Source organism: Dromiciops gliroides, chromosome 1 (assembly GCF_019393635.1).
Source record: "Dromiciops gliroides isolate mDroGli1 chromosome 1, mDroGli1.pri, whole genome shotgun sequence".
In the NCBI taxonomy this organism is placed as follows: Eukaryota; Metazoa; Chordata; class Mammalia; order Microbiotheria; family Microbiotheriidae; genus Dromiciops; species Dromiciops gliroides.
The window spans coordinates 697520524-697542802 of record NC_057861.1 but is presented as its reverse complement, the minus strand read 5'-3'; the positions used below and the strand labels follow the sequence as shown (position 1 = coordinate 697542802).

The 22279-nt window shown below is 38.5% G+C and overlaps 1 protein-coding gene across 2 annotated transcripts in view; it reads right to left on the bottom strand.

Moving 5' to 3' along the window:
* Positions 1 to 22279, bottom strand: part of PTPDC1 (protein tyrosine phosphatase domain containing 1) — a 77122-nt gene that overhangs the window by 22876 nt on the left and 31967 nt on the right. The window contains exon 2 of one of the 2 annotated variants that reach the window (XM_043977328.1): positions 6185 to 6274. The exons of the other annotated variant lie outside the window; for it this stretch is intronic. Within the exon in view, the coding sequence (XP_043833263.1) occupies positions 6185 to 6266 (82 nt within the window). The 5' untranslated portion in view covers positions 6267 to 6274. The remainder of the gene's footprint in view (positions 1 to 6184; positions 6275 to 22279) is intronic. 2 annotated transcript variants of the gene reach the window in all.

Here is a 22279-nt window from a genome sequence, read left to right as displayed (position 1 = left end):
AGATAGGTGCCATTATTACTCCCATTTTACAGACTAGGAAACTGAGAGAAACAAGTTAAGCGACTTTCTCAGGGTCACACAGCTAGAGTCTGAGGCTGGATTTGAACTCTGGGCCTCTGAACTTTAGGCATAGCACTCTATCTTCTTTGCAACCTAGATACATAATAGCTGTGTGATCCTGGGCAAGTTTCTGTACCTATTTGGGGTTCCAGTTCCTTATCTGTAAAATGAGAGTTAACCTCACTCACATCTAAAGCCCCTTTCAGCTCTAGGTCTACAGACCTTTGGACCACTGTATATGAATTTAATATTATTTCATTCTGAGGAGCCCTTCTTCACCTGCTCCCTCCCTGTCTGTCTTACATGTTATACATACTCTTCCATCCACTGGCCTCCTGGATACTTCATGAACAAGATACTTCATCTCTCAGCTCAGCACATTCTCTCTGGCTCTCCCCCAATCCTGGATCACTTTCCCTCCTCTGCTCTGACTACAGACCTCTCTGGCTTCCTTTAAGTCCTGTTTCCTACAGGAAGCCTACCCTATCTTCTCTTAAGTCCAGGGCCTTCCCTCTGTTAATTATCTCCTATTTATCCTGAACATAGCTTGTTTGTATATATGTTTGCATGTTGTTCAATAATACAAGAATGGGATGGGGACTGAGTTCAAAGTTGGTCCACTTGGAAGGTCCTTTCATGAGGGACACAGAATAAAGAAGGAACACATAATGGGATAGTCCATATATTGGAGAAAACAACTCTGAAGTGACTAAAAGGAAAGAAAAATCAGGAAGAGCATAAAGCAAAGGAACATTTCTTGGAAATGTGCACGGCAAAAGGTTATTTAAGAAGCTGAAGAGAGAGTTGGAAGGAAAATGTTGGACCTCATACTTGTGTGGATAGGGAAAGAGAAGGGCCAAAAGAGGGAAAGAAATAGATAAACCAAAACAAAGGGAAATGAACAATTTAAGTAAATTCTAGGAACTTAGGGTATAAGTAGTTAAACTGAGAGGTGGGGAATCTTGGGAAATAGATTAGCACAAATACAAGTCATTCCCCAATTGAGAAATGGGCGGGGCAGCTAGGTGGTGCAGTGGATAAAGCACCAGCCCTGGATTCAGGACTACCTGAGTTCAAATCCGGCCTCAGACACTTAACACTGACTAGCTGTGTGACCCTGGGCAAGTCACTTAACCCCAACTGCCTCACTTAAAAAAAAAACAAACCAAGAGAAATGGGCAAAGGATATGAACAGACAGCATTCAGAAAAAGAAATCAAAAGGTATCTATTGCTATATGAAAAAAATGTTCTAAATCACTATTTTTTTGTGTGTGAGGCAATTGGGGTTAAATGACTTGCCCAGGGTCACACAGCTCGTAATTGTTATGTGTCTGAGGCTGGATTTGAACTCAGGTTCTTCTGAATCCAGAGCTGGTGCTCTATCCACTGCGCCACCTAGCTGCCCCGCTAAATCACTATTGATTAGAGAAATGCAAATTAAAATAACTCTGAGGTACCTCACACCTAGCAAATTGACTAATATGACAAAAAAGAAAAATAATAAATGTTGGACAAGATGTGCAAAAATGGAAACACTAATACATTGTTGATAGAGTTGTGAACTGATCCAACCATTCTGGAGAGCAATTTGGAACTATGCCCAAAGGGTTATGGGGCTATGCATACCCTTTGACTCAGCAATACCACTACTATGTCTGTATCCCAAAGAGATCATAAAAAAGGGAAAAGGATTCACATGAGAACAGTATTTATAGCAGACCTCTGTGGTGACAAAGAATTGGAAATTGAGGGGATGCCCATCAGCTGGGGAATGGCTGAACAAGTTGTGGGATATGAATGTAATGGAATACTATTGCGCTATAAGAAATGATGAGCAGGCAGATTTCTTTTTTAAAATAATAAACATTTTTATTTAAAGTGACAAGTTCTAAATTTTATTCCTCCTTCCTTTCCTCCACTCCCCCTCCCTAAGGCAATAAGCAATCAGATATAGGTTATACATGTGCAATTATGTAAAACATTACCATATTAGTCATTTTGTACAAGAAAACTTGAATAAAAGAAAAAAATGAAAGAAAGTGAAAAACAGCCTGCTTCAGTCTGTGGTTATCAATATCAGTTCTTTCTTTGGATGCAGATAGTCTGCTTCCTCATTAGTTCTATGGGATTGTCTTGGATCATTGTATTGCTGAGAATAGTTAAGTCATTCACAGTTCTTCATCAAACAGTATTGCTGTCTCTGTGCACAATGTTCTCCTGGTTCTGCTCACTTCACTATTCATCAGTTCATACAAGTCTCTCCAGGCCTTTCTGAAATCATCCTGCTTATCATTTCTTATAGCACAATAATATTCCATCAACATCATATACCACAGTTTGTTTAGCCATTACCCAATTGATGGGCATTCCTTTAATTTCCAATTCTTAGCCACCACAAAAAGAGCTGCTATAAATATATGCAGGCAGACTTCAAAAAAACCTAGAAAGACTTAAATGGACTGCTGATGAATGAAGTGAGCAGAACCAGGAGAACATTGTACACAATAACAGCAACATTGTGTGATGATCAGCTGTGATAGACTTTGCTTTTCTCAGGAATACAATGATCCAAAAATACATTTCCAAAGGACTCATGATGGGAAGTGCTTTCCACATCCAGAAAATAAATCGTGGAATCTGAATGCAGATTGAACCACACTATTTTTATTTTTTCTTTTGTTTTTTCTTTCTTGAGGTTTTTCCCTTTTGTTCCGATTCTTCTTTCACAACATGACTAATGTGGAAATATGTTTAATGTGATTGTACATATATAACTATATCAGATTGCTTGCTCTCTTGGGGAGGGGAGATGGAAGGGAGGGAGAGAAAAAAATTGGGAACTCAAAATTTTATAAAAATGAATGTTGAAAACTATCCTTACATGTAACTGGAAAAAATGCTATCAAGGAAAAAAATAGATTAACACAAGTCACATAAGCAAAGCTAATTCAAGCAACAAAGTACAGATTTAAGAGAAAAGGGATAAAAATCAATACAAAAGAAATAAAGGAGGAAAAACACAAGCCCAACAATCAGAACCTTAAATGTGAATTTGTTAAATATTCTAACAAGATACAAGAGAGTAGCACAATGCAGAGACACACCCCAGCAATTTGCTTTATACAGGAAAAAAGTGTCAGGAGTCCCACTAGAAATGGACACAGGTCAAAGGACCATTGACCAGCAATTGGAAGGAGCCTTTGGCCATCTAATCTAACCCCCTCTTCTGAGAGATGATGAGAGTGAGGCCCAGAAGAAGGGAAATGACTTGCCCAAGGTCATATAAGTAACATGGTTAGGATCTGAAACAAGGTAGTTAGCCTCCAAATTCATCATTTGCTGTTCAACTTCAACCTCATAAGTCTACATTGCAGCTTGGCTACCTTCAAAGAAGACCTAAACATGTGCACCACTGAAAGGGAGACTCAGAAGTACCGTGAGATTCTGGAGAGCAATTTGGAACTATGCCCAAGGGCTATAAAACTGTACATTCCCTTTGACCCAGCAATACCACTACTAGGTATGTATCACAAAGAGGTCATAGAAAGGGAAAAGGACCAACATGTACAAAATATTTACGGCAGCTCTTTTTGTGGCAGCAATGCATTGGAAATTGAGGGGATGGCTAAACAATTGTGGTATATGAATGTAATGGAATACTATTGTGCTATAAGAAATGATGAGAGGGGCAGCTAGGTGGCAGAGTGGATAGAGCACTGGTCCTGGATTCAGGAAGACCTGAGTTCAAATCTGGCCTCAGACACTTGACACTTACTAGCTGCGTGACCCTGGGCAAGTCACTTAACCCCAAATGCCTCACCCAAAAAAAAAAAAAAAAAAGAAAGAAAAAGAAAAGAAAAGAAATGATGAGCAGGTAGATTTCAGAAAAACCTAAAAAGGCTTACATGAACAGACGAAAGGTGAAGTGATCAGAACCAGAAGAACATTATACACAGTAATATCAACACTGTGATGATCAACTGTGATAGACTTAGTAACTCTTCTCAGCAATACAATGATCCAAGACAATTCCAAAAGACTCATGATGGAAAATGCTCTCTACATCCAGACAACTATGGAGTCTGAATGCAGACTGAGGCATACTATTTTCACTTTTTTTGTTTTTTGTTTTTTTCTTCCTTGTGGGTTTTCTTCTCTCACAACACAAGTAATGTGGAAATATGTTTAACACGATTGTACTGTATGACCTATATCAGTTTGCTTGCTGCCTTGGGGAGGCGGGAAAGAAGGGAGGGAGAAAAATTTGAAATTCAAAATCTTACAAAAATGAATGTTGAAAACTATCTTTAAGGGACAGCTAGGTGGCGCAGTGGATAAAGCACTGGCCCTGGATTTAGGAGGACCTGAATTCATATCCGGTCTCAGACACTTGACACTAGCTGTGTGACCCTGGGCAAGTCACTTAACCCCCATTGCCCTGCAAAAGAAGAAGAAGGAGGAGGAGAAGAAAACTATATATGTAATTGGGAAAAAATAAAGTATATTAAGTGAAGGAAAGAAGTGCCACTCGTTTTGAGACACTGGCTGTAGGTGCCTGAGGTTTAACCATTTTTGTATTCTGGCAGGGATAATAAACCAGGGTCAGCTCCAGGGAAGAAAGAGGGCAAGTCCCTTGAGAACCCACAAGTCTGGAAATAGGAACAAGCTTTCTTTTGGCAGGTGATAAGAGCCAAGGTATGTGGGAAAGATAAAGAGGAATAGTAGACTACAGACAACAACAAAATTGCTATTACTAACTACCTTGACATTCATAAGATTAGACCAAAATAATAACAGAAGATAAATGGGCTAGACCTCATTTAAGGAGCAGAACCAATGAGTAAGAACTGACAGTGAGCATAATTAAGACATTCGGATTAGAAGAGAAGCATGGCATGCATTATAAACTATATTTGAACAATGGGAAAACATATGTTAAAGAACAAAAGGGAACTTTAGTAAAAGGGTGAGATAAGCATCTCTAAGACTAATGTAGGGATGAGGTGCGGGAGATGAGTGCTGGACCCGGAGTCAGGAAGATGTGTTCAAATCCAGCCTTGTTCAGGTACTAGCAGTGTGACCTTGGGCAAGGCGTTTCATAAGCTCATCACCTACTTTGCAGAGTTGTTTTGAGAATAAAATGAGATAATATTTGTAAAGTGTTTTGCAAACCTTAAAGTACTATGGGCATGCTAGCTATTATATAGGGTGACCTGAAGCCAGGAGAATCCCGGTTCAAATCATGACTTTTTCATTTACCACTTGTGTGACTTTAGGAAGTCTGTTACTCTCTCAAGGTTCAGGGTCCTCATGTGTACAATGAGGGGGTTGGACTTGATGATCTCCAAGGCCCCTTCTAGGGCTAAATCAAAATCTTTTTGTCTGTAGACAGTATTAGATTTTTTAGAAAACTCCAACATTCTAGGAATGATAGGCCACAACAGAGAAGTTAGAAAATTTTGAGACTTCAATTTCCCAATTAGAAGATTCTAAGGTCTCTTCTAATTCTAAGGCTCATGGCTTGCTAAGAAGAGTAGTACACACCCTTTACAATCCAAGGCAGAGTGGCAGTGGAAAAGGCAGAGACCTAGGGACCAAGTGCAAGTGAAAATGAGGCTGGACAGATCCTGGGAACCAGGAGAGAATAAGCCTGGGGTGGCAGACGTCAAGAGCCTCCTTCCTGAGAAAGAATCACTGTAGTGTGGGAAGGTGACAAAGGCATGAATAAGAAATCTGGCAAGAGTGGGGTTAGAGAGCTGCTAAATGTGGGTGATGCTTTAAAAGAGACACTTCCAAGTGAATAATAAGGAAATTGGGGGCTGAGTCATGTACAAGCATTTGATTAGAGGGGCAAATGCATAATTTTGCTCTGAAAAGAAGCTACAGGAAGCAGATATTGTTACTAAATTTCTTCCTCAAAGGCCATCTTTTCTATTTAGTATTTCAAGAAAGAAATTATAATGGAAGTAAGAGGTAGATTAAAGAAAAAAAAATTAACCTGCAACTTAAGATATGGCTGAGTTGGGTCTTCGCTCTCTTTTTTATTTCGTTCTGGCTGATTTCAATCTTTGAAACTCCTATAGCCTATACATAAAAAATAACAAAGAATGAATTAAACATTACCTTTCATGCTTGTTGCATATACGCTATTGTTCTCTGAGGAGCAGTAAAGTTGTTCATTTTGCGACAAGACTCCTGTAGCCATTGCAGTTCCTGTTGAAATAACAGTAATTTGCATGTTGATCTCTTGTATACTGAAGACTATTGTTTACTTTTTGTAAAGAAAATACCTAAAAACAAAGCAAGTAAAATTGTAGCTTCATGCTGACATTCAACAATTCTTCCTGTTGCCTCTGTTTACCCACTAACCATAAGTAGGACAGGGCAAATGGACCTTTACCCCAGATCCCAAAATTTAGGACCCTTTTGTAGTAGAAACAACTGAATTTACTTAGCACCTAGTAAGAAGAATTTGTTCCCCCACCAAGCACACACCAAGTAAGCTCCTTCCCATTCCCTCCTTCAGCAGTAGAGTCATGTTCTCCTGGGGTTTCTTATCTATATCAGGTCAGTGGCCCCAATGTCTCTGTCTTCTCTGAAAGGATGGTGTCCCAGGGTCCTTTTTCCATGGAGTTTTGTGTCATAAGCTCCCCACCCCAACAAAGCAACTAAATTTTTTAAAAGGTAAATTAAGGGCATATTTAGTGCTACCTGCCCCAGCTACATTGTTCTGGGGAAAGAAATTGCTAGTTAAAACTTTTCTCCAGGGTGGGTAGAGTCAAAATGGCAGAAATGCAGGAAAAAGTACAGCCCAACTTCCCTACCCTCACCATTTTCTTTGCAGAGATAGAAGATGGATCAGATTGAACCCTGGTGGAAAAATTCAAGAAAAAAATCAGTGTGTCATTTTTCCAAATAAGTTGGTGGTCACGGAAGGGAGAGTCTGACCAAGAACATCCCAGTGCCCAGAGATGAAAAAGAAGACCTGAATGTGTCCTAGGGCCAGAAGAAGCCCCAGGGGAGCTCTGAACCGGTGCAAAATGTGGGACAGGGTGCACCTAACAGCTCTATCACTCACTACCCAGTTCTGGGTCACAGTTCCAGGGAAGTCCAAGGAGGGCATCAGAGCCTAAGGCTGGTGAAGAGGAACAGTTGTGATCTATGGCCCTACCTGTGGACTGGGTGAAGTACAAGTTCAAAAGGAAAAAGGAGTCATATTGCTCTGATTCTGGGAGCAGAGAAGCAACTCAGTTCTTCCCTTTAGCCCAGGATGAAGTCTGCAGTGGAATAATCAGGACAAGAATCCCAAGCTAAAGGGGAGCCTGTGGTTCTGTGGCTCTGAGTCTGCAGAGCCTCCCAGCAGGCTAATCAGGGCTGAATCTAGCAGCAGTCTATTGAAATTTCCAACCAGGGACAAATAGAGGGTTTGCTGAGACCCAAACCCGGTCAAAGACCTAAAAAGCTCAGACCAGGAAGGCAATGAGGAGATTTCATCCCAGATCACATCACTTTGGGAGCACCAATAGCTTGCTTCTCTCCCTCCCACCTTCCTCTTTCCTCCATCTCAATGAGAAAGCAATAACAACAAAAACTTGATACAAACATGTAGAGTCAAGGGAAACAGATTCCTACATAGACCCTGTCCAAAGGGGGAAATTTAATCTATATCTATATATCCATCTGCATTATGAATCCAGTCCTCTATTTGGAAGTGGGCCGCTTGTTTAATTATTAATCCTCTGTAACTGTATTTGGTCACTGTATCACTCAGAACTCCTAAGTCTCAAAGTTTTTTTGTCTTTACAATATTGTTTCTGCTGCATAACGTATATTTTCCATTCTTTCTCTCCACGTTTTCCCAATCCCAGTGTATTCCTCTTCCCCACTCTTTCTATCCTTCTTTTAAGATCATCAAAATGTAAGAGACTCACTTGAGGTCCTCTGTCTATAATTAGACTTCCTTTATGACACCTGATTATGATAGAGTCTGAAGGGATATTTATATCAGCTCTCCATATAAACACGCAATCCTGATTTAGTCTCTTGCTCAGGTTAATAATTTTATGTTCATCTTGATTCCTGTGTTTGTATGTCAAATTCTCTGCTGTGGTCTTTTCATCAGGGATGCTTGGAAAGTCGTCTCTTTCATTAAAAGTCTATTTAATTTTCCATTTGTATACTTTTACACTTTTCCCCTATATAATTATACTCAGCTTTGCTGAGTAAGATATTCTTGGTTGTAATAAGCTCTTCTGCTTTCTGGAATATTAAATTCTAATCTCTATGCTCCTTTATAGTGGTAGCTGCTAAATCCTGTATGATTCTACCTGTGTGGATCTCTGATACTTAAATTCTCCTTTCTGACTATTTGCAATATTTTTTCATTAACTTGGGAGCTCTGAATTTTGTCTGAAGCATTCTGGAAGTTTTCATTTTGAGGTTTCTTTCTATATTTCCTTGGCCTTCTAGTTGTAAGAAATCTGGACAATTTTATAATTTCTTGAAATATGATACCTAGTATTCTTTTTTTATAATGGCTTTCATGTGGCCCAAGATCCTTAAACTGTTTCTCTTTGATCTGTTTTCCAGGTTAGTTATTCTTATGAGATACCTTATATTTTTTATTTTTTAGTCTTTTGACTTTAACATTTCTCTATGTCTCATGGAGTTGTTAGCTTTTATTTGGTCAATTCTAGTTTTCAGGGAATTATTTTCTTAGGTAAGGTTTGAACCTCCTGTTCTAAGCTGTTAATTCTCTTTCCGTCTTTTTTCCTATCTCTGACTTCTTTTCCCAATTTTTCCTCTTCTCCTCTCACTTGGTTTTTAAAACAAATTTTTAGCTCCTTTTTAGCCTTTGCTTTATCACTTCCAGAAATTCTGTTTGGACTTATGCACAAGCTATATTTTTCTTTCAGGCTTAATTTTTAAATATCTTGGAGCCATTTTCTTCTTTTGGATGTGTAGCTTAAGCTTCCCTTTCATTATAATAACTCTTTTTGTTGGGATTCTTATTTATTTATTCTTCTAGCCTGTTTTTTGAGTTTGGACTTTATATTAGGACTGGGCTCTGCACACTTCCAGGATGAATGTCTGTGCTGAGCTCCTTTCCTCTTAAGTCCTTCTATTGCTTTCTTGGGACTATTGAATGTTGCGTCAGGTTTTGTTGGTATTGCTTTCTCAATGGGAAGGAGGAAAGGGGAAGGTGGGAGGAAGAGAATTTGAACCTAAAAATAAAAATGAATTAAAAAAATCTCCCAACTCTTGAGTATTTTTACTTGCTTTTGCCCATGCCTAGAATCTCTCCTCATTTCCACTTCCTAGCCTCTCTGGCTTCCTTCAAGGTTCAACTGAAGCCTCACTTTCTGCAAGAACCTCTAATCTTACTGCTACTTCCCTCAGACATTACCCCCAAATTATCCTGTATATAGCTTGTTTGCATATTGTCTTCCCCATTAGACCATGAGCTTCTTGAAAACAGAATTTATCTTTCCCCCCTTTCTTTATATCCCCAGCATTAAAACAGTGCCTGGGACATATTAATATGTCCTTACAAATCTAATTTCTCTCTCTCTCTCTCTCTTTTGGTGAGGCAATTGGGGTTAAGTGACTTGCCCAGGGTCACACAGCTAGTAAATGTTAAGTGTCTGGGACCAGATTTGAACTCAGGTCCTCCTGAATCCAGGGTCTGTGCTCTATCCACTGCACCACCTAGCTGCCCCTAATTTCTCTCTCTTTTAAAGCCTCTAAACACCTCCACTTTAAATTGATATTCATAAAGCTTAGGTCTGAGCAAATCCTATCTCTTGCCCTTCTTTACATCAATGTTGACTCTTTGATACTTCAATGAGTCCATCATTTCATGTAGGTCCAGCTTCTCTGTGCTTTCTTATTCTGTGAAATTTTGTCTTTATCTTTCTGTAAATCCTCCTCAAATAACTTACATGTTAGAAACCTTCCTCTGTTACTTTATTTAAATCTTAAAAAACAAAGTTCAAAATTTATCTCTTCTAGTAGAACTTTTATAACTCACAATAATTATTGATTTCTCTGTGAGCATCCAGGTTTGACTCCTACCTGGCTCGCCAACTGCCCGGGCCAAATTTAGTACTGGGGAGTTAATTTGGCAGCTCACCATAATATTGGGGTTCAGAAAATAATGGGGGACTTCTAGGTCCAGAGTTTCCCTTTCTCCAAACTGCCTCTTTTTCAGTTATGTCTCCCAGACTAATAAGAAAGGAGATTAACAGCTTCTTTTTCACAAACAAATCAGGTTTTATTACTGGTAACAAAATTTACAACAGTTAATAAAGCTAAGGACAATGAGAAAGGGGATAGAGAAAGTTAGAATCTAATCTCTAGGGTAAAAAGGCCCCCAGGTACCTCGAATAAGCTTTACTTTCTTGGCTACTCAGAACAACTTGGGTCTGGCAAAAACTAATTCAAACACTAAACTTGTTTCCAGCTCAGCTGGCTTAACAAGCCAGCCTCACTGGAAGGAACACAAACTCACCTCCACCTGGAATCTGCAGTTCTAAGGAGAATCAGCTTTGCAGTGTCTCCTGGTTAGGTCTGAAGGTCAAACACGACCAGCTTTTCTCTCTCTCTCTCTCTCTCTCTCTCTCTCTCTCTCTCTCTCTCTCTCTCTCTCTCTCTCTCCCTCTCTCCCTCTCCCTCTCTCTCTCTCTCCCCCCCCCCTTCCTCTCTCTCTTCCTCATCCCTCTCTGAGAATCTCTCACTCCCCCTTGGATTGGGAGTCAGTAGATCTGAGTTCTAGGTATCAAACTAGCTATTGGTTAACTTGCTTCTCTGGGTGTCAGTCCTCTATAAAATGAAGTTGAATTATCTGTCTAAGATACCTTCCAACTCTTAACACTTTAAAATACTCAAATATATTTTAAACAAGAATTGAAATAAAATAAATTTTACAGTAAATTTCAATCAAACTGAAAATTAGATTCCTGGTCAATTAAGCAGAACATTCGATTTCCCCAAAATTTTGGTTATCTGAGGTTTTGTGTATTTGGTCTATATTATGTTAATTTCTTTCCTGACCATATTTTGCTATATTTTGAAATATATGATAGCCATGTAGCTCAATGATACTTTTTGGAGGGAGATATTTAAAAATATCTTTTATCTTGCAATTGAGAATTTTTCTTCTAGGTTCTGTGAGAGTTTGTATAAAGGAATGAATAAATTATTTGAGATGAAGAAAGAAAGGAATTGTGAATGTGATTTGGAGGGCTTTGGAACTGTGAAGGCCAGAGACTGAATTTGGGGAGGAAAAAATTGGGAGAATGAGGAGAAATACTGAAGGAGGAGAAAAGGAGAAGGGCTTAAGTTGAAGGAGAAGGACTTGAGTGAAATTATTTGATGAGAATTAGCAAAGGTAAAAGATTCAAGGAAAAGGACTTAAGATAAAAGAAGAAAAAGTATGGAAAAATTCAAAGAGGAGGAAAAGGAAGAGAAATAGAAGATGGTAAGATGAGATAACCAAGAGACAATAAGACAAGTTTAAAAACCACAATAAAATAAAAAGTTAGAGAAGGAAAAAAAAAGTTGAGTATAGACTTCAAGGTGCTAAGGCAGAGTTGAGACTAGCACAAGTGGTATGCCATAGCCATGGTCCAGGGAAAAAGAGACAAGAACTGAGGATCTTACTTTCAGTTAAATATGGAGGCTAGAAAAGTTTTGCCATGACCTGAACAGAATGCATGACAGGGGTCTCTGGTGCAGAGATTTGTGCTTGGCCCGGTGTCACCTAAAATTTTCATCAATTACTTCAATTAAAAAAAAGGGGGGGCAGCTAGGTGGCGCAGTGGATAAAGCACTGGCCTTGGATTCAGGAGGACTTGAGTTCAAATCCAGCCTCAGACACTTGACACTTACTAGCTGTGTGACCCTGGGCAAGTCACTTAATTCCCACTGCCCTGCAAAAAAAAAAAAAAAAAAAAGGAATGCCTTTCAAATTTATAGATCAAATAAAGCTGGCAATAATAGTAACACAGTGGACAAATTAGGCTTAAAAAAGTGACAGTCTAGAACATTGGCTTGGATATAATAAGATGAAATGTAATAGGGATAAATATAAGATCTCATTAAGGTTAAAAAATTAGCTTCACAAATACAGAATGAGGAAGGTATAGCTAGATAGCAGTTCACTTGAAAAGGAGCTGATGATTTTAGGGGACTGAGTCAACTGTGATATAGCAGTCAAGAAAGCTAATTCAATCTTAGGCTACATTAAGAGAGGAAGAATGTCCGAGACTAAGAAGGATATAATTAGACCACATCTGGAGCATTACGATCAGTTCTAGGTGCCACATTTTAGAAAGGACATAAGTAAATTGGAGAGCATTAAGAGAAGAAAAACTAAGAAGGCAAAGGGCCTCTATTTCATGCTGAACTCTTGTCTGAACTCACCTGTCTTACTTTGTATTTGACACCTACTGATATCAATATACTTCAGCCTCAGGGCACAAGGACAGAAGACAGAACTCTGCTGACAAAGTTAAAGTCTGAAGGCCAGGAATTTGTATTAATGATCAGGAAAGATGCTCCTAATGCCATTCATGATATACACACACCATCTATCTATCTCTCTAGTCATTTGAGGAGATTCCCATCCCCAACTCTGCCAAATTATAAGCAAGGCTAAAGGACTGAATCCCAGGATACTTTTTATTTTCCCACCACCAAAAGTTTGAAGCTTACCCCAATACTCCCATGTTCCCCTCTACCATAAGTGAGGGACACTTCATTCAATCAGCAAAGAAGCATAAACTAAGCATCTACTATGTACTAGGTACTATGGACACAAGTAAAAAGGCAGGAAGTCTTGCCCTCAGAGCTTACATTCTACTAGCGAGATAGAACATATTCACAGAGTTGTAAATATAGAATATATTTAAAATAAAATAAATATACAGTGTTAGGGAAAGCAGGGTATGAACACCGAGGGAATTAAGAAAGGCCTCATGAAGGAGGTAGTGCTTGAGGTGACACTTGATGGAAACCATGGATCCAAAAGGCAGAGGGGAGGAAGAAGGGCATTCCAGGCATGAGGGACCATGTGCGAAGATACAGAGGTGGGAGATGGAATATATCATACGGGCCTGCCCAAAGCACAGGGTGCATGAAGGAGGGTATTATGTAATTAGTCTGAAAAGCTGGGTTGGGGCAGATTGTGAAGGACTTTTAGGTGTCAAACTGAGAAGTTCATGGTCTGTTCTAGACACAACAGGGAGCTTCTAGAGCAGGGGTGCTTCATGCTCAGACCTAAGCTTTATGAATATCAATTTAAAGTGGAGGGGGTTAGAGGCAGGATGCAGGAAGTTCAAGTAAGAGACTGAGAGGCGAGAAGGGTATGGCCTAGATCAGCTACGTTTTGGGTCTCTGCCTTTGTTTGTGGTTCTCCATTGTAATTCTTGAGCCCCCTCTTAGTTACCTATCTAAGAGCCCAACCGATGTCCTACTTTCTCCATGAAGCCCTCCCTCACTGGTCCAATCTCTCCTGAATTCCTATAGTACTTGCCAGTCCTACTACTGCTTTGGAGGGCAGCTAGGTGGCACTATAGTGCACAGAGTACTGGGCCTGGAGTCAGGAAGACTCATCTTCCTGAGCTCAAATCCAGCCTTAGACACTTACTAGCTGTGTGACCCTGGGTAAGTCACTTCACCTTGTTTGCTTCAGTCTCCTGTAAAATGAGCTGGAGAAGGAAATGTCAGATCACTCCAGTGTCTTTGCCAAGAAAACCCCAAATGGGGTCATGAAGAGTCAGATGTGACTGAAAAGACTGAACAACAACAATGCTGATTAGGTTTCCTTGTTTTCTTCAGGGGGAAAAATCTAATGCTGAGCATTTTCACTGCCTGTCCCCCATGCCTGGAATTCTCCCCCTCTTCATCTGCCGCAGGGATTCCCTGACTTCCTCCAAGAAGTAGCTAAAATCCTACCAATGACATGAAGTCTTCTAAAAGCCAGTAATGTCAGTGCTTTCCTTTAATTGATTATCTCTAACTAACCATCTTGTTTGTACGCAGTTGTTTGCATGTTGTCTCCCCCATCAGACTGTGAGCTCCTCTGTATCCCTAGTGCCTGGCAGAACAGTTGGCACTTCATGTAAGCTTGCTGATGTGACTTAATGTTGATGTAAGGAAAACAACTCATCTACCTAGGAGATATTTGTGATAGTCAGAAATCCAGTAGATTGTCCATGTATTTTATCTGTTACCTCATCGAGTAATATACCCAATTCACCTAACTCTGGGGTCATCAAACTATCTGTACTAGTATACTTTAGTTGGCCATTTTTTTTATGAACTACCCTGTTATTTCACTGAAATCCTATTCTACTAAGTCCTCCTCTAAAACCTACATTATGGTGTGGAAGCCCAATTTCAGTTGAGAACATCATTGCCAGAAGGGTGACTGCCAGGTGATCTATAGCTATATCTATCTATAATATATATATATATTATATATGTGTGTGTATGTCTATATATACACACATATATGCATATATAGACACACACACGCACATGTATGTGTATGTGTATGTGTATTATGTCTACTGAGATGTAGAGTGAGTTGTGAGTAAAATACTGATCTCCTTTGAATCAGGAATGCCCATGAAAGTAGTAACATTTAAAAAAAATATATAGGCTACATTTTTTCTTTTATTATGTTTTCCTTCAAAAATTGGCCATTGTTCATTCAGTATGTATTTCAAGTAGGTATCAACCATTGATTCACAGAATTATTCCACTGTTGCTTGTAAGGAATGATGTAGGAGTCCAGCCTGGGTGACCTCTACAGCTGCTTCCAGTTCTAAAGTATGTTGATGTTAACTTGTTCTTCAAAGAGGGCTCACTACAATCTGATTAGTGGAAGATCCAATAATGATTGAGTTAGACACAATCATCCTTATAGTTGCTGTATTTTTGGTTCCAATTCATCAAATTTTCATTATTTTTAGGAAATGAATATCCTTAAAAGTTCTCTAAAACCAATCTTTTCCCATTAAGTTTAATAGGAAACATTAATTCAATGAGCATTTATTTAGGTGCCTACTCTGTACTGTGCTAGGGGATGCAAACACAAAAACAAAATGGCACCTTCCCTCAAGGAGTCTACACTCTTCTGAGAGGAATAAATAACTAAGTATAGTACAATAAAAATAAGTAAGCAGAAAGTATAGTATAAGGAAAAGTGGAGAAGTAAAGGACACTAATGACTTGGGAGGGGGCAGTTAGAAACAGCTTACTGGAGAAGGTAGCACCCAACCTGAGCCTTCAAGGCAGACAAGGATTATGAGAAGTGGAGAGGAGTGCGGAGGACACCCCAAAGACAGGAGACGATACCTATGAATGCAAGGATACAGAAGATGAAGTAAAGGAATTATTTGCCACTGCAATCTGTGACATGAGTAGTATGAAGTAAAGCTGGAAAGGTAGGCGGGAGCTATACTGTAGATAGCCTCAAATGCCAAGGAGAATTTATACTTTATCCTAGAGGAATATTATTTTGGCAACCATGTGAAGTATGAATTAAAGCAAAAAAATTGAAGGGAAAGAATGGGAGGAGGATACTAGAGTAGTCCATATGAGAGGTGATAAGGATCTGAATGAGAATGGCTGGGTTTACAAAGGAGTCTTGGGGAAGGTGCTATGGGGACAGAATCAACAAGACTTGGCAATAATGGACTGAGTGTTTTAAAGTTTACATCATTCGAACCTCACATCCTCTCAGGTTTAGGTACTATTGGTATTATCCCCATTTTCAGTTAAGACTGAGAATCAGTGATTCATCAATGATTATATAATTAATAACATTTTGAAGACAGGGTTTGAACCCAGGTCTCTATTGATTTCAAACCTGGCACTTTCTACATTAGGCTGACAATGAACACAGATGTTATTAGAAATAGGATTTCCCCATGAAATGTTAAAATATTTAAGTTTGGATATAGACCTTCAAGTGTTTTATAAAAAAATAGACAATTAAATATAAACATCCTTCATATTTCTGTTGCTTGCTCCTCCTCATTTTCATCTTAAAAGTCATCTCCTGAGATTGATTGAATGTTTAACAGCAATGCTAGGAAAATTTTTCTGACAATTAGCTATTTCACTTGGGGTTCTCATGAAGATTTAGTGAAAATAAATTGTCTTCATTTATATAATAAATTAACTTTAAAGCTGTCAGAGTGCTGAGTAAAAAGATCACTGCAATAAACCCAGTCATTCTTAGCATACACAAATCACATTATTTAATATAACTTCCTGTTTCAAATTACAAAAATTATTTTTCACTGTAAACTACATTTCAATTTTTTTAAAAAGCCATTATTGTTTCATCTGTTTAAGATTAGTCATAAGCTCACTAATTTGGACCTAATATTTCCAAGTAATTGTACTTTGAACATTACTCATACTATGAAGTTCTAAATAATAGGGAGGAAGTAAAAGATAAGACACATTCATTGTTAAAACTATAAATGATGTAATGCTCTGTAAGACAGAAGACCAACCAGCCCAGAAGGTTTATTTCAAAGAATAAATCAGGGTCTGGGGTAGATTGAGGAATCACACATCCCTTAAGCTATACAAACAAAAACACCAATGGTTAAGAGGGGGAGGCAGATGATGCTAATAAAAAATTGTCATACTCATATAGTACTTTTAGGGTTGACAAAATATTTTTTCATCCATTATCCCATTTGATCATGATGCTTTCTTCTATGGAAAAAGAATTACATTTCAGGGGCAGCTAGGTGGCACAGTGGATAGAGCACCGGCTCCGGAGTCAGGAGGACCTGAGTTCAAATCAGACCTCAGACACTTAACACTTACTAGCTGTGTAACCCTGGGCAAGTCACTTAATCCCAATTGCCTCACTAAAAAAAAAAGAATTACATTTCAGTGGATTTAATGATCTTGTGCAACCCAATGATTTCACATTCTAAACTTGGGAAAATGTCAAGTCTTAGACTGTATAGTTTTCTAAGCTCAGGGTTCTTTAAGAATCTATTAAACACATTAAAAATGGAAAGTGCAAAGAGGCAGAGCTGAGAAATATTCAGCCAAGCTCTCCCAAATTTCCTTCCAAACAAATCTAAAGTAATGCCTCAAAGTGAATTCTGAAGTGGAAGAACCAATAAAAAGTTGAGTGAAAAATTTTCTATCCCAAGACAACTTGGGAGGTCCACAGGAAAGATCTGTCTCACCAGGGTGGTAGTGGGCCCTGGGAATGCAGGCTATGCCTTGGGGGCTGCTGCAGTGGCATCAGCAGTGGCCTTGGGAACTCTCAGACCACAGACAGTGAGGGGGTTGGAACTACTGATCTCAAGGGGATTGCTGAGGCCCTTTTGCTGAAGCTGGGTTCAGGACCCTGTTACATTGCCCATACACAATTCCTGGTCACAGTCCTAGGGCCAAAAAGAGTGACAGCACTTGCAGTGTAGGAAAGCAAGGGCCCAGGTTGTGGTTCCAGAGCACAGAGGAGTGCTTACTCATGGCAGAGTAAGGACCCTGGCCTCAATTTCAAGACAGAGGAGAGCACTAGAAATTGTGGCTGCAGGTGAGCAGGGGAACTGGTTACAGTCCCAGGGCCAGAAGAAGTGATAGCTATAAGGGAATAAGGTTTCTTCTTGGGTAAAAACCAAAGCGCAGAGCCAGAGAGTAGTCACCTTAGATCATACCACCTTGGATGGTACCTACCAACATCCAAAGATAGCTGTGAAAACAGCAGGAAGAAAGGCCTTAAGATGGGACAATGCCCCCTCCACCCTGGGATCAGATGCTGACTCTAACAAAAGTTAAAAATCAAGAAAAAATCTGGGAAAATAAACAAAAAATAACAACAAAGAACCTGGCCATAACAATTACTATGATGACAGGGAAGTTCAAGACACAAACCCAGAAAACTATGTCAAAGCAGCTACAAAAGTAAAGCCTCAAAAAAAAATGTGAACTGGAAATAAACCCAACAATAATTCCTGGAAGAGCTCAAAAAGGAGTTTAAAAATAAAATAAGAGAGGTAGAGAAAAAAATTGGGAAAAGAAATGAAACTGATTCAAGAAAATTATGAAAGGAGAATCAGTAGTTTGGTAAAAGAGGCCCAAAAATCCACTGAAGAGAATACCTTGAAAAAAAGAATTGGCCAAATGGAAAAAGAAGTAGAAATGCTTACCAAAGAAAATAATTCCTAAAAAATTAGAATTGGGCAATTGGAAGCTAATGAATCCATGAGGCATCAAGAAACAATTTAAAAATGGAAAGAATGAAAAAATCAAAAAATGTGAAATATCTCACTGTAATAACAACTAGCCTGTAAAATAGACTGAGGACAGATAATTTAAGAATTATTGGACTACCTGGAAGCCATGATCAAAAAAGAACCTAGACACCATATTTCAAGAAATTATCAAGGAAAACTGCCCAAATCTCCTGGTATTAGGGTAAAATAGAAATTGAAAGAATGAACTGATCACCTCCTGAAAGAGATCCCAAATTGAAAATTCCCAGGAACATTGTAGCCAAATTCCAGGTCTCCCAGGTCAAGGAGAAAATATTTTAAGAAGCCAGAAAAAACCCCCACAATTTTAATATTGTGGCGCCACAATCAGGATCATGAAAGATTTAGCAGCTTCCACATTAAAGGACAGGAGAGCTTGGAATGTGATATTCCAGGAGGCAAAGGAACTAGGATTACAGTGAAGAAGGATCTATCCAGCAAAACTGAATACAATCCTTCAGGGGAAAAAATGTGTATTTAATGAAACAGAGGACTTTAAAGCCTTCCTGATGAAAAGACTAGAGCTAAATAGAAAATTTGACTTTCAAATACAAGACTCAACAGAAACATAAAAAGGTAAACATGAAAGAGAAATCTTAAGGGATTCAATAAGGTTAAATGTTTACATTCCTATGTGGGAAGATGATAATTGGAACTCCTAAGAATTTTATCATTACTAGGGCATTTAGGAGGAATATTAATAGATAGAGGGCATGGATATGAAATGACTCTGATGGGAGTGAGAAAGAGGGATCCACTGGGAAAAGGGGGAAGAGAGGGGAAGGATGCAGAAAATTATCTCACATAAAAAAAGGCATGAAAGGAAGAGTTGTTACAATGGAAGGGAAGATGAAGGGAGTGGTGGTGGTAGGCAATGCTTGAATCTTATTCTCATTGAAATTAGCTCAAAGAGGGAATAACATACACACTCAGTTGGGTATAGAAATCTGTCTTACCCTATAAGGAAGTAGGAGGGCAAGAAAATAAAAAAAAAAGGGAAGGGAGGCTGATAGAAGAAAGGGCAGATTAAGGGAGGTAGTGTCAGAAGCAAAACAGACTTGAGGAGAGACAGGGTAAAAGTGTAGAAAAGACAAATGGGGAAAAAATAGAATGGAGGCACTTTAACAATTAATAATCAGAACTGTGAATGTGAATGGGATGAACTCACTCATAAAAAAAAAGAACTAGATAGCAGAATGGATTAAAACCCAGAATTCAACAATATGTTGTTTATAAGAAACCCACTTGAAACAGACATACACACACACACAGAGTAAAAATAAGATGGTAGAGCAAGGTGCTTCAGCTCAGTTTTTTAAAAAAGTAGAAGAAAGGGGCAGCTAGGTGGCGCAGTGGATAGAGCACTGGCCCTGGAGTTAGGAGTACCTGAGTTCAAATTTGGCCTCAGACACTTAACACTTACTAGCTGTGTGACCCTGGGCAAGTCACTTAACCCCAATTGCCTCACCAAAAAGAAAAAAAAAAGTAGAAGAAAACTGGAAAACAGTTTGGCAGAAAGAAACTAGCTACAGAACAACATCTCACACCATCTACTGATATAGTCAAAATGGTTACATGATTTAGATACAAAGGGTGATAGTGTAAGCAAATTAGGGGAATGTGGAATATTTTACCTATCAGATTTATGGATAAAGGAAGAATTTATGACCAAAGAGGATATAGTGGGAATAGTGACAACAATATTGTAAAGATGATCAGCTATGAAATATCTAGCCACTCTGATCAATACAATGATTCAAGACAATTCTGAAGGACTCGTGATAAAAAAATGCTTATCTACTTCCAGAGAGAAAACTGATGAACTCTGAGTGCAAATTGATAAATAATTTTCTAAATTTGGCCCCTACACTAATTTTCTTTATTTTTTTGCAACATGGCTAACATGGAAATATTTTGAATTATTTCACATGTATAACTGATATCATATTCCTTACCTTCTCAGTGGGAGAGAATTTGGAACTCAGAATTTTTTTCAAAAAAAGAATGCTCAAAAATAAATAAATAATAAAATTTAAAAGTTAGAGCTATGGAAGAAAGAATTAGAAAGAGAGTGAACAGATTGGCAAGAGGTACAACCCAAGCAATAAGTGATAGGAAAATCAGAATAGACCAAATAGAAGTCAATGACTCCATGAGACAAGTAGAACTATTAAAACAAAACAAAAATACTGAAAAAGTAGAAGAAATTATAAGGTATTTCACAGAAAACAACAACAGCAAAACTGATCTGGGAAATAGATCAAGGAGAAAAAAAATCATTGGACTGCTTGAAAGCCTTGACTCCCTCCCTCCACCAAAAGAGCCTAGACATCATATTTCAAGAAATCTTAAAAGAAAAATGCCCAGATCTCTTAGAACCAGAGAGCAAAGTGGAAATAGAAAGAACTCATTGGTTACCTCCTAAAAGAAATTCCAAAATGAAAAAAGGTAAGAAAAAAGGAATAAACAAGGGAGAGGGGGGAAGGAAGTTATGGGGAAATTATCTTACATAGTCAGGGAGCACAAGTAGAAGTCTAGAAACAAGGGGAAAAGGTAGGAGGAGTATAGTTATCACTTGAAACTCACTTTCATATGAACTGGACAAAGGAAGAAAGACAGACATACAAATACATATAGTTGGCTGCAGCAATACAATTCACTCAAAAGGAAAGTAGAAAGGAAAGGGGAGAATGTGAATGAGAAAGACAATAGTTATTAAGGGAGGGACTAACTAGTCTAAAGCAAAGTACTCTAGCAAAAATATTTATGCTAGGGCAGCTAGGTGGTGCAGTGGATAAAGCACCAGCCCTGGATTCAGGAAGACCTGAGTTCAAATCTGGCCTTCAAATCTGACACTTACTAGCTGTGTGACCCTGGGCAAGTCACTTAACCCTCATTGCCCTGCCCCGCCCCCCAAAAAAATTATGCTTCATTTTGAGATGACAAAGAATTGGAATCTGCAGGAGCAGTTCAATCATTTAGTCATGTCCAACTCTTCATGACCCCATGGATCATAGCACTCCAGGCCCTTCTATCCTCCATTACTTCCTGAAGTTTGTCTGTTTGGAATCTGAGGAGGTTCTATATATTGGGGAATGGCTGGAAAAGTAAGTTGCAGGATATAAATGTGATGAAATACTATTGTGCTATAAAAAATTATGAAGGGGATCATTTCAGAGAAAGCTGAAGAGATGAACTGATACAGAGTAAAGGACAAAGAGAAGAATTTATATAATGATGACAATATTGTAAAGACAAACAACTCTGAAATAGTAGGAACTCTGATCATTATAATAACCAACCACAATTCCAGAGGACTAATGATGAAACATGTTACTCCCCTCTCGAGGGAGGGAGGAAAGACTCAAGATTAGGAATGAATACATACATACATACATACACACACACACATACACTGAGACAGACAGGCAGACAGATAGATGTAGATATGTACCTTTTTATTTTAGATATGGCCAATGCAGAAATTTATTTGCTTGACTATACATGTTTATAACAGGTTTTTAAAAAATTAATAAAGTATTTAATTTTTTTCCCGTTACATGTAAAGATAGTTTTCACCTTTTGTTTATACAAACTTTCCAATTTCAGATTTTCTCCCTCCCTCCCTCCTCCCCTAGACAGCAGGTAATCTGATATAGGTTATACATATATATGTATATATATATACACATAATAACATTAAACATATTTCTGCATTAGTCATGTTATAAGAGAAAAATCAGAGCAATGACGAAAAACCTCAAAATAGAAAAACAACAGCACCAAAAACAAAAGAAATAGTATGGTTCATTCAGCATCTATACTCCACAGTTCTTTTTTTTTTTTTCCTGGATTTGGAGATCCTCTTCTATCATGAGTTCCCTGGAACTCTTCTGTACCATTGCATTGGTGAGAAGAA